The 13736-nt window shown below is 39.5% G+C and overlaps 1 protein-coding gene across 2 annotated transcripts in view; it reads right to left on the reverse strand.

Annotated features, from left to right (window-relative positions):
• The window catches only part of MINDY3 (MINDY lysine 48 deubiquitinase 3), a 47326-nt gene extending 34308 nt beyond the window's left edge, over nt 1-13018 (reverse strand). For both annotated transcript variants that reach the window (XM_031614512.2, XM_090142874.1), the window contains exons 1-5: nt 12821-13018; nt 6381-6460; nt 5778-5835; nt 4868-5041; nt 1135-1186 (exon numbers count right to left, since the gene is read on the reverse strand). In XM_031614512.2, coding sequence (XP_031470372.1) covers nt 1135-1186; nt 4868-5041; nt 5778-5835; nt 6381-6460; nt 12821-12917 — 461 coding nt within the window. In that variant the 5' untranslated portion in view covers nt 12918-13018. The remainder of the gene's footprint in view (nt 1-1134; nt 1187-4867; nt 5042-5777; nt 5836-6380; nt 6461-12820) is intronic.
• Nucleotides 13019-13736: the final 718 nt, after the last annotated feature.

Below are 13736 nucleotides of genomic sequence, written 5' to 3' on the forward strand. Positions count from 1 at the left end.
GAACAAGTTGAATAGCTTGAACCAGGAATTCTACTAAACGTTACTGAAATGATGATAGACTATGTGCCTCAGAATAAAGTTTGCATTACACACTGTACTGACAGATCTTCAGATATAAATGGTGGAGAAAAATATCATTAGGTAAAAAGTATTTCAGCCTTTAGAAGTAATTACTACATTTCCCTTGAGAATTTGACATTATTAGATTTCAGCTTTTGGAAAAAATAGAGAAAAAAGAACAACATTCAAAGTAGTACATCCATATTTGGGAAAATACCTGGATGCTACCTGGATGATTATGTAACACCAAGTGATCTTGTATTTAAAAATAAAAAGTAAAATAAAAATTAGAGAAAGGAAGAGTTGCTTCAAATTGCAGTGAAGTAATACACTTGCCATTTCTTGGGAAATTAACAGCTGAACACTGCTTTCCAGAACACAAATATTAGCTTTCATTGAGTAACTCAAACCAGATCACGTTCTCTGCTTATCTGTACATTAGAACAAGTATACCCATATGCGAGTTTTCTTTGGCCAACGCTTGAAAAATTTAAATTGTCAAGGCAAAGTCATGAAATCCATTGCTCAACTTCCTCAAAAGACAGAGAAAAGGGTTTAATTTCCATTAAGATAGACTGCGAAAGATCAAAATGGGTATCAATAATTTATAGACTGGGACTGGGGAATAAATGTTTGGATTAGATAAAGCTACAGAAATTGTAATGTTCTCCTCTTCTTTCTTTATGCAACTATAGTTTGTTCCTGCAACCTATTATTACTACTGAAGACAATAATCAGCAGTTATTTCAGTTCTTATAAGTATTAGAGATCTTAAACTTAATTCAATATGAATCTTAACTAGTTGTGTTTATTCAGCAATTCCACGTTATTACATTGCTCCAGTTTTAAAGTCAAATTCTTTTGTTCAAGATAACATTCAATTTCAAACTGAAAATGCAAAATAAACAACAAAAAAATCAACATAAAAATCCAAACCCCCAAACTGAAATTTGAAATCCAAATTTAACCTGATGTGTAACACGCAAGAAGTTCTTCAACAACGCCCCTCCAGGGCTATGAATATTAGTGTTACTTCAAAATATTGTATTTTAAATGTTACAACATATTACTTACTGAATTAATGCATGAAATCGCTCAAAGCCAAGCTCTTCCACAGCCAAGGCAGCTATACACAAGAGACACTTTTCAGCACTACACATGGCAAAAAATGACACAAGATACACACAGCAAGCTAGTATACTTTCAAGCTTTAACTATATTTTTAATTTTTAATCCTCCCTTGACATTTTCACTTTTTAACTCGTTAGTGTAAAACTGATCAAGTGCAACATTAAGATTCCACCATACAAATCAGTGAGTATTTCCATTTGGAGTAATCAATTTATTAAAAGCACAGAGCCACTGGATTGTGCAGCTTTTAAAATATTTGTCAAATGCTAAGCTGTTGATTTTGTACAAATCACGACTGTCAAAGTCATCAAGCATACGCATGCTACAAATGTAACTTCGCAGGTCAGTAAGTATTATTTCCTAGAAAAGCAAGCATGATTATTTGGATCATTTTATCAATGTAGAAAAGCTGTATTTTTTCTTTTTAATGAAATTTGTTTCTTGTTTTTCCTCTTTTAATACTAATTCAGTATTTATCACAAAAAAAAAAGAGTAGAATTAAAGTGTTACATGTTCTATTTTTACACAGGTTTTTCCATTGTTTTCTGTTAATAATGGTTAAATAATCTCCCAAGTGTTACTTTTAAGACAAAAAAAAAAAAAAAAAATACAGCATTTAGTGTCTTCCCAAGTTCAACACAGGCTTTATATCTTTGTTCCCCCTCATAACATTTTCAAGCCAGGAAGATGAAATGAACTTAAAGATGTGCCAGTTCTGTAGTTATCAAATTCTGATAAGCATTCAGATATTAAGACTGCAGAAGTCTTCAGTGCCCTTTACCCTTAAGTACTTTGTCTACCTGTGAGTGGAGTAAAACACAAACAGCTTGCTGATACAGGCCACTCTGCTAATTTTTTAAATCATTTCTGATCATTTAGCTATTCCTAGGATTTTTGTTGAAGACCTGAAGCCATTGGAGTTAATACTACTGAGCAATTCTTCTCACAACTGTAGTAATGGCTTTTTATCCCTTTTCTGACTGCATTTTGAAAGGTGTGTTTGGTTTGCCCATATACAAATACAACTGATTCTGATTCTCCAGCAACAGAATAATGTCATTTCCTACCCCAGAAATAAGGCAGCGGTTTATTTTTATCTTTTGAACAATTACAACTACAAAAAACCCACAAAAACTAGGTTTCCAAGAACAAAATTAGACTTAAAAAGATTAAGATATTTTTGAAAAATATCTTAAAAAATATTAGACTACACTGCAGGAAGTTTCCAAACCAAGCCTTTTTTTTTTTTTAATTAACGCAAAAGTATTTTAATAAGGAAGACTATAAATGTTAAAGGATTCCCTTCTAAAGAGTTGATGCCTTTTCAGCAGAAAGTTAGAGGGAATAAACCATATAAAGCAACCTTTGAACCTGGGAACTTGCACTACTACAGCCAACGCATGGCCAACAACAATCACTAGAATACATCACAAAAGCAGATGAAAAATGCTACTGCATTCAGTAAGTGTGTTTGAATCCCTGTTTTGTTCACACACCAAGATTACAGGCAGTTCCATTCTGTTACTACAGAACAGATCGAAATGGTTACAGAAGTACCGTTCAAAACAAAGGGAAAGGAGAAATCCTAAAAAGAAGTGCAGATAGACATAACCCAAACAAAGCTATAAAGACAGTACTTAGTGGAGACGGAAAGTATGAACTGCAATAGAGCACGAGCTGTGTGAGAAATACAGTAATACAGGAATTCTACAGTGTGGTAATTCTATCACACTGCATCTAACTATATTTTAAGTTTCCATATATCACAATTTTACTGAGAACTTATTCCCACATTCAATTCCCAAGTAGCACTAGCCTGCCATGAGGAATTGCATCTCTAAGACTCCTCTGCCACCCTACATCACCTCTCAAGTCCAAAAAACTATGACAACGTCAGTTTCTATTTTTATTGGTTACAACAACTAAGCAAGAAATAAACTCCTTCCTTTGCACTAGCAACAACAGAACTCCGCATTATCAACAATACCTACTTACTCATATCTTTCTCCCTAGGCTAACCAGGCAGAAGCTGAAATTCTTTTTTTAGTTAAAACAGTAGGATTTTAAAAAGAAAGCACTAACAAGTACATCTTAAATCAGGGAATGTACAGCATTATATAATGTAAAATTAAAATACTGATTGAACTGTACATAAAACAGGGACACTCACACTCTAGCAGGAATGTAGAATAGTTCTAGTAGAATATGAACAGTCAAGGAGATTAACATTCATGACAAAAGCATACTGCTCATAGTGATTGCATTCTAGGGTATTAAGGACAAAGTCAGGCAGGACTTGTACAGAATCAGGAAAAACGCAGATAGAACTGACTAGTTCATTAATTGTTAACGTTGAGGATAAAAAGAGAGCTTAAAAAGACCTCCTGAACACACTTTCCATAAAGTTCCTCAGAACAAGGCCATATATTAACCCAAAAGGAAGTAAAAAACTAGGCTCTGCTTCACTTTTTCTTCAAATGAAAAGTCATAATATGAGCAAGAGCTTCACAGACACGTGGAAAAGCAGCCAAAATTAGGAATTTCAAAGTTACATCCACTTCAACTTTCAAAGGAAGATTTTTTTTCATTTTTAAATGCAGAAGAGTTGCAGATACAACTTTCTATGTAGTATTTCTTCTTTATAAAAAGTAGCTCGCTTTGGAACTTATATGTGGTGACTTTTTTTCCCCAATTAAATAAAATTATCACTTAAGCCCTCTAAAACACATGAAGCATTTGACAGCAGATGAAGATGACTTGTGCCATAAAGAGCTCCAGCACTACTAATTGCTGTAGCTAGCTTTACACATACAAATCTACTTGTACAATTCTTACTTTGTAATTATGTCACAAAGTGGTGAATGACAGATACCTTCCGTCAAAAGATGGCACCTTTATAAGCATGTTCTCATGTGAAGAGTTTTTCATACTTCTCAAAGGGCACATTGAGAACAAAAACTAAAAGAAAAAGAAGCTTAACTTTTAACATGTTAGATATCCCCTATTAATGATTAATAAATACATCTCAATGATCACGTGCACACAAAAAAATTTCCAAATCACTGGAACCACAATAGTTACATACGACTTGATGTCATATCAGTGTAACAGGAGATGTTCAGTAACTACTGAAGAAATCAAGACATTTGAATAAAGTAGGTAAAGGAAAAATTCTAACCTACAAAAAAATCTGTTGATCTACTAAAAGTTCATTTGATTAAGCTGTTCTGGTATCACGTGGAAGCAAACAAAGGGAAGAATGCTACTTTTCCTTAACAGAATCCAGAATATTTTAGAACCAGTTCAGCTTTAAAGAGTTTCTTGTAAAAGCTCTTCTGAAATACAGCTACAAATGGCCAGTTAAAATATTCTTCTGGTGTCAAAAAGCATGCCTTTTTCCCCCAAATTAAAAGGCCTCAAATTACAAAAACAAACCTGAAAAGTTCCTGCAAATTGCTCAAGTTCAAGAGAATAACATCTCTAATAGCCCTGGTGATAGAGATCATATGCCTTTCACAAAAAGGATGTCTAATTAAAACAGACAAATATCCACTACTGCTAATGGAATTACAAAGGTGAAAACCTCATCTGTACACTAATAAAAAGCAAATGACCCTTAAAAACAACATTATACTTTACTAAGTAATAGAGAATTTAGAACAGAAATATGTCTTACAAGGTTGTTCCTCTTGACGACTGGATTCTGCAGGACTTTCAGAAATACTAGCAGTTTCTTCAGTTGTTTTTCCTCTTATCCATGTTGCCAGAGAGTACGACTCAGAATTATCAGAGCAAGCCATTTCCAAAATATCACATAACGTGTGACAGAGAAGGTTTTTCTGCTCTACTTCTGAAAGATTAGAAACCTACATGAGTTCAATTGCTGCTAATCGGTATCTTATGTATGCTCCCAGTATTTTTTTATACTCTAAACAATTATGTAAGTTAACTTCAACTTGTTAATGCTAACTACTCTGTGATAATACTGGGCCAAAGAATCATAAAGCTATCTTTATAGAAACATGTTTTAATACAATTCCTAACCTATCCCCTGTTTTAGTAATAGATTTCAGTTAATCTAGTATGTCTAAAAGACAACAAGTGCTGTGGTCTGACTTGGACTTCACAAACAGGAATTCAGAGAGACTTCGGGTTGTTTAGCATAAAGACACCAAGGCTTTGGAAAACATAACAGCCTTTTGTTATATAAAGGGAGCTTGTAAGAGAGAGAAACACTTTTTTTTTTTTTTAACCAGGGCCTGTAGTGACAGAAAAAGGGACAGTGGTTTTTAAACTTAAAAGACAGTGAATTTACATGACATATAAGGAAGAAACATTTTACAGTGATGACAGCGAGGCACTGGACCAGGTAACCTAGAGAAGCAGCAAATGCCCCATCATTGGAAGACTGGACTGGGCTCTGAACAACCTGATCAAGCAAAAGGTAGCCCTGCCCATGGCAGATGAGTGTACTAGGTGATCTCTGTGCTCCTTTCAACCCAAACCATCCCATCATTTTACACAGTATACATACTATGTCTTTTTTTTTTTTCTTCATAAAAGAAAAGAAAAATCAGTCTCAGTACCTGGACAGTCTCTCCAAGCAGACTTTTCGCTGGTAAAAAGCCTCTTCAAGAGGAATGCCTTTGATATCAAAGCATCAAACAATGATTAAAACAGAAACACCACCAGATTTTATATTTTACTACAAGATCTATATCAAAGCACTTCTGCATGTTATTACAGTTTCAAGCTTCTTGTCCTTCAGTAAGGCACCCTAAGCCTAACCCTAAGCTTGCACTGTTTACTGATTTTTCTCATTCAATGTAATCACAAAGATGCCCGAAGATATTAGGTTTGATCTCAGTAACACTGAATAAAGCACACTTCAGAGTATTTAAACAATCACCTCTGGACTCACAGGACTGCAGTAACGGACACAAAATTTTGCAATCCATAACTGAGGAGGAGTACCGAGTCACCGAGAGATCAAAAATCCCCCTCAGTATTTACAAATTGCTGATCTAACCATTGCAAGTTAAAATTTGCGCAACAGATTAAAGAAAATCGATACAATAATTAATGATCTATTGCAATGATTTCTGTACTTTAGTTCCACATATGCTCTGAAAACAACAAAACTTGGGCTTGTTAATCTTATATCCTTGCTGTAAATAAATACATCTTACCTGCACAGGTGCAATCACTGCACAAGGGCCACCTTCAAATTGCTCTAAAGCAGTTGATTCAGATTCACTAAAGACAAATCCTGTCAAATGGAAAGCAGACAGTATTTAGTGAAATACATAAACAAGCGTGTTTAAATATCATCGTCCCCTAACAGAAAAGACATTTGTTTTGTTCGTTTTTAAAAGATTAGATGAGTTTCCTAGATCTCCCTTTGCCCCCAGTCATGCGGCAGAATGTGGTTAAACTATCTGAACCAAAAAGAAACAAGTAAGTGGAGAAATTAATTATCTCAGCAAAGAAATAACGGACATAAAGAGCTAACACCTAGAGTGTTATTTTTTTAACCAGTAAGACCATCAGAATATGTGTAGCTGAATATTTCAACCATAGTTTTTAATTTAGTATTTCTTAGAAATCAATTAAATTGTGTTTATAATTCAAAATATTTTGTCTCAAATATGTAAAAAAAATTGTTTTTTAAAATCATTTTTTGAGCGGTATTGAGCACACAAAGCACATTTTCATTCCCTATGAAGAGCATCATGTATCAGTGCTGCCTAACAAGGCTGAAATATGATGAGTAACTCAAATATTCACTTATAATCACAAAAGCAAGCATCTTAGCAGTGGCATTTCACAGTACAGACACTGTACTAAGCAAAACACAAGGCCACCTATTTTCCCTCCTCCATCTTTAAAAGCAGAATTATTTCTACAGTCATGTAATAGAGCAAATGCTGGAACCAATACTGCATAATTATTTGCTATCACTTCGCTCTTAAACTTCTCTTCAAGACATGCTAATTCATAGTTCTCACTTCTCAGGTAAAAGCATGCACATGGACAACTAACTTGATGAAGCTGATGCACAACAACTTACAGTGAGTGGCATTTCACACTATTTTTTAAGTGCCAGTAAGATAGTGCTAAAGTAATATTCATGTAATCTAGAAACCATGCAACAACAGCCAGCAACCAACTAGCAAATGCAAGAAAGTGGGAACAGGAAAATATACATGCATGCTTCCTTGCAGCGTCAGTCTCAGTGGAATATTCAACACACCTTTCCCACAGTTTCTCCTTTCCCCAGGAGGAAACCATTACACCCTGCTATACCAGATGTAAGCTCCCCCAGCTTCTGGGTGCGAGTCTGAACGAGGGCAACGTATCTCCTGGTGCAGACTTCTGTGCTACTGCACAACAGGCATGTCATCCCAAACAGCACTGTGCACATTTGAGGGCAGCTTTCATCACAGAAATGATACCTGTTCAACACTAGAGTGAAAAAATCTGCAAAGTGTACAGTACAGCTGTAGTTCTTAAAAAGTGTGCTTTCCCCTGTATCTGACTGTAAGGCTCTAGCTTTTCTGCAGTACAATGATGTGTTTTATATCCAAACCTCAGATGCCTGTCATGCCTGAGATTCAGCATCACTGAATTTAACAATGAAACTGTATTAATCCACACTTCAAAATCTGCAATAGTGTGAATTCATTCCACTGTTCACATGCCCTAAAAAGAAACATTACCATCATTTCAACTATCTGTATTAGTTTGTGCACACTTATCTGTATTAAAACGTTTATTTCTGCTTTGAAGCATTATTGCATGCCAGCTATAGCACACTGCAGCAACATATTTTTAGTTATTTTAATGATTTAGCCACTGCAGTAGAAGAACATACTTGGATGTGGTACCACTAAGCCACACTTAGAAATCTTGACCTTGTTTCATATTTTTCCAGTTTCTTAGAGAAAGCACGGACTGTCTCAGCTCACCCTGCCCTGTTTTTTTAAAACTGCCTCCTAAAAAAAGAAAATCCAATGAGATTCACCAAGGTGAAATTCAGGAAAGATGACACAAAACTAATACTTCCACAGCTTGACGGAACACAACCACAGCAAAATCACATGCAATACCTAAAGCAGTATTTTCTTTTCAGCTTCACTGCTTATTGCTCAATAAATGTCACGATGTAGCAAGAAAAAAACCAAAACCAACCCACTGAAACCAAACCAACCAAAGGTGTTGTTTTCCTTCTTGAAATGTCTATGAAATCTGAAGTCAGCTCAGGTAGCATTTCGGACACCAGCACTGAAGTGTCTCTGGCTTCAAAACTACCACAGCCTGCAATCACATCTCCTTACTTTTTCTACCACCCACCCCCCTTCCCCCCCCAAAATAACCACATCTTGAGCAATCTCCATAAAAACTCACTGCCCCCACATTCTTGCAATGATCCACAGGAATGGTCTGGCCATCTTCTAAGCTACAAGACCAGCGTCTCTGATCTGTCCTAATCTCTACTAATTCTCAATCTCAACAAATTATCTCCATCATATGGCTCCTTTCACTCAAGAAAAAAACACCAAGGTAAAATAATGCAGCTGATTTAATCCTCTTTTCTCCCCTACCATCTACCTGCCTTATATCCATAAGTACTGTTATCATATTACATCGATCACACAAGTATCATTTGCTTTGCATGCCATTTACAACCTTATCAACTGCTCTACTGACCTCATTTGTTTTTCCATCACCACTGTTCTTCTGCCTTGTCCTTTTGTCTGTGTGGAATACATTCAGATTCCTGTTTTTAATCGCTGTCACCGATATTTTCAGATATAATGTCTATGCTGTTTATAATCTGTATTCGTGTACTTTGTTTACTATTAACCAAAATTTTACTTTTCTCATTTTCTCCAGATCTGACATTTACCAATGCTCATACTTCTTACCGAGTTCTCAATTCTTTTGCACACATTTTTCCTAACAAATGTACAGCTTAATTACCTGCTACCATAAAAAACCCAAACAACTCTACTTAAGAGGTTAGGATGTCCTGGAAAGATTTGAGGAAATTACCCCAATTAAATGGCAGGCTGCTGATTACACTGGGCAACCACCTGCTAGAAAACAAAGTAAGGTTCCAACCTGTCTCCCCGTGTTCAGATCTGTCAAAAATATAGCTCTGTGAAACTTCAGAACCTCAACAAATGTGTTCACTGCTAAGAGCTTTCATTAAGCCTGTCACCCTTATCAGGAGAGGTATCTTGACACTACTACAGCCTTTCTTAAGGTAAGGACAGCATATTATCCAATCATCTTCTTTGGACCCCGGCAGCAGAAAAGAGATTTAGGTTTCACTGTTTAGATAACTGTGTTATGGGCATTTCACATTCTTACTGCTCTACTTCATCCCAACTACATCAGCCACCATGCCTGTTAGCCAGAGTATATAATCTTCTCATTAACTTCATTTACATGTTACACCCCGTTTTGGGCCGGGAATGATATCTTCTATTCCTCTTCCAGTTTAACAGCACTGAAGGGAGTCTTATTTACAGATAATGACAATTCCTCTAAATAAACTAATGAACAAATATTTCCCCCCCAAAGCCTCCTTTTCAAAGCAGCAATCTCCATGGTATGGCAGATTTCACCATTCTGATACAAAATGAAATTCCCTAAATGTAGCACAGAAACTAGCAACAAAGTCTATAACACTGGATATATGCTGCATATGTAATAGTGGAGGTTGAGGGAAGGCCTAGTCCATCAAATTTCAAGAAAAAAATGAATTCATTTGGTCCTAAATAAAATGAGAGATACTTCCTATGAAGCAGGAACACACTGTTCAGTCAGTTGTGCACCTTCTGTCAGCACAGACCCATCTCAATTACACAGGAGCTTTAGCTGATTTCACAGAGTTCTCAGAAGCATTCCACAGATCATAACTCAAAAGCCACGGGCCAAGGCATGCTTTAAGTTTGATAGCATTGGTAGAACAGTAACTTCAAAAATAGTTTCACCAAAGGATGTAAAGAGAGAGTATTTAGGGCAGACAGTAGTAACAAGTAGAGGTGGGACAACAGCTACAATCACTTCTTCCACCTATTTGTATGCCAACATTCGTCTTGCACTTTAACTGCAAATGATAAGAAAAATACATTTTTCTTTCTGATTAACTGTTTGCATTGAGTAGCACACAATGGAGAACAGAAAACAGGAACACAATGAGACAAAAAACAGAAAAATGCTGATATTTCATAAAGCTTCGTTATTAAAATATTAAAAAGTACATAAATAATAGTCACTACTCTTCTCTGATCACCCAAATGAATTACAAATTAACTTAAATTCAAACGAACACTTTTTAAACTGCCAGCTCCACTTCAGACTTAAAGAGAGGCAAGTGCATCGTTCCTCCTAAAAAACATATCTGCTTGTCTGGTAAAAATACATTTCTCTGGAATCTCTGATTTGCTCATGGTCTAACAATATTAAAGTTCCAGAGACTTATAAGCAATACTGTAGGATGTAGCTCCTCAACCAAGGATGCAATAAAAGCCAATCTTGTGGTATTTAAATATTCTAGACCGAACAAAAAAGATCCAAAAAAGGAAACCTGGAAAGAAAAGGAGAGACATGAAAACTGAAAGGACACAGATCTCCCTACGCTGTATGTTACACATATATATGTCAATAGTAATATTAATTCATGCTATGCTTTAGAAGTTAAACAACTGTTTTGAAAAGACTGATCATGTCTTTCTTTCCAAAGACCAGTGAGAAAACAGTTTAGGTAACTCCAAAATGACACTGCACTCAAACCTGCCAGACATTAACAGCTGCACAGCACAGATGCAGTACACCTCAGGGCTGATCTGCAGTGCAACTTTATGAATGGAATCTGTGTCCTGGATCAATGAAAAAAAAAAAGCATTCCCAACACAGGTATGTTTCTTTAGGGTTCAGCCCTCCTACCACCGTCACCCAGTCATTGTATCTATACCAGGAGTGAAGTGCAGACCAAGCAAGCCCTTGCTTGGAGTACACCATGAGGACTGTGATAAATGAAATTCCCTGGGTTCAAACTGTAATTTCTGCTGCAATCATGCAGAAGGATTTTTCTTAGAGGGAAAAAAAAAAAAAAAAAAAAAAAAAAAAAAAAAAAAACCAACAACACTAAAAAACAGAAAAAAACACCTCATAAATAAAAAACAAATCAACAATTTCACAATTTCATGTTTGCAAGTTCTGGAATCAAAACAAGGTATTTAAAGTTGCCAATGCAGCATGGAGTGGGAATTACTTCTAATTCTTGAACCACCACTAACTTCAGACTGCATATCCGCTTCAGTCAGTTCAGTTCTGCTAACTGGCCAAGCCATCAGTCAATCTGCTCCCATAATACGTTACAGAGAATGCGTTTAAGACATTACAGGGACACAAACTGACATCTTATGTGTCATTTCTGTCAGAAAGTTGCTTTATTATCCCTTATAACTGTAGGTTTCATATACCAGAAAATTCCCATCAAGTTATGCAGAGGATTCACGTGTAATTTACATGTAAAAAAAATAAGAAAACCACACTACAAATACCCCATGGCCCACTACGGCTGTCTTGTTTCTGGCTACCTCCCAGAGATCATAGAATATCATGAGTCAGAAGGGATCCATAAGGATCATTGAGTCAAACTCTTTGGCCCCACACAGGAGCACCCAAGAACCAGCCTACCAGCCTATACCCTGAGTGCATTGCTCAGATGCTTCTTCAACTCTGGCCAGCCTGGCATCACGACCACTCCCTAGGCAGCCTGTTCCAGTGCCTGACTACTCTCCACTGAAGAACCTTTCCCTGACACCCAAGGTGACATCCCTGACACAGCTCCATGCCGTTCCCTTGGGCCCCGTCGCTGTCACACAGAGCAGAGCTCAGCGCTGCTCCTCTGCTCCCTGTGAGGAGCTGCAGCCGCCATCAGGCCTCCCCTCAGCTCCTCTGCTCTGGGCTGAGCAAGCCCAGGGATCTCAGCCGCTCCTCATGTCTTCCCCTCCAGACCCTTCACCATCTTGGTGCACCACGCACGTGCTCCAGCTGCCAAAGAACCCGTTTACAAACATCCGTATCTTCTGACCCATGCCTGTCCTGCTTTAGAAAAGGCCGTCTGTGACCGCCCTGTTCTCGGAGTAACGAAAGGCACCGCGGCACTCCTGCTTCACAAGCTATGCAAGATAACGAAATAAGATACCCTTGAGACACATGCAAGAAATACGTTTCCCTTCCTATTCAAATTCGAGGCAGAAGACGATCAAGCTGAAAAAAAAAACAAAAAAACAAAAAAAAACAAACCACAAACCACCCCAATTACTTAGAACCGAAACTGCTGCATCATTTTCCCGAGGGCCCCACGCCGCGCGAGGCGGGAAGGTGCCCGCACACAGCCCGTGCCCGCACACAGCCCCTGCCCCCAAACACCGCCACACTGCCACACTGCCACAGTGCCCCCGGCACGCACGCGGGGACGCACGCCGGGGCAGAGGGCGGCACCGCCCCGCCCCACAGGTGGGAACCGCGAGGCGGGCCGAGCCCGGTGGAGGCCCCGCGGGGCCCGGGCCGGGCGGAGGGGAACGCGGGACACCGCGCACGCAGCTACCTTGCGCCCAACGGCAGAATATGGTGTCGGCCAGCCCGCGGGGCCCGGCTTTCTTGCCCCACACCAGGTGCACGAGCTCCTGGCCCACCTCGGACATGACGGGGCGGCGGCGGCGGCCCCCGGGGCCGGGAGGGCGAGGCGGGGCCGGCGGAGGAGGCGGCTACGGCAGCCGCTGCCCCTGCGCAGGGGAGGGGCCGCGCCGGGCCGCGCCGGGCTCCTGGCGGAGCTGCGCAGGCGCCGCAGCCGCCCGTCTCACTCCACGGCTGGCGCTTCCGCTTCCCGTGTGGCGCCCCGTGCTCGCGCAGGCTGGGGAGGGGTCGGCCGAGGGTGGGCGGGCGAGGAACGGAGGGTCCCTGATGCGGTCGGCAGCGGGGCGACGGTCTGCGAAGGCACGGCACAGTGCGTGGCTTTTTGGGGGAGTACATAAAGTTGAAGCCGCATGGTGTCCCGCTGCCAGTGCTGCGCGTCCTAAGCAGCTCCAGTGCGGCAGCGGTACCTGTACAGAACCACAGAATGCTATCATACAGTCATTACGCTTGGAAAGGCTTCTGAGGTCACCTAGTCCAATCGTCACTCCGTCACCACCGTGTCCTGTAGTGACACATCTACTCTTTTCTCAAAGGGTTCGTAATTCCAGCACCTCCCCGGGCAGCCCGTGCCAGCGCCTCGCCACGCTTTCTGAGAACTTCCAACCTGAACCTCCCCTCGCACGACAGAAGGCCATTGCCTCTCATCCTGTCACAGCTACCTGGGAAAAGTGACCTCAGCCCTCTCTCAGCTTCTGGACTTTCAAGGCATATAAACATCTTCAGGGCAGGAATTGAGTGGGTGTAGCCAGGCTCTTTTCAGCAGTGCCCAGTGACAGAACAAGGGGCGACGGTCATGGAACCGAAACATGGGGAGGTCCATATGAACG

Source organism: Phasianus colchicus, chromosome 6 (genome assembly GCF_987193195.1).
Source record: "Phasianus colchicus chromosome 6, bPhaCol1.hap1.1, whole genome shotgun sequence".
Taxonomy (NCBI): domain Eukaryota; kingdom Metazoa; phylum Chordata; class Aves; order Galliformes; family Phasianidae; genus Phasianus; species Phasianus colchicus.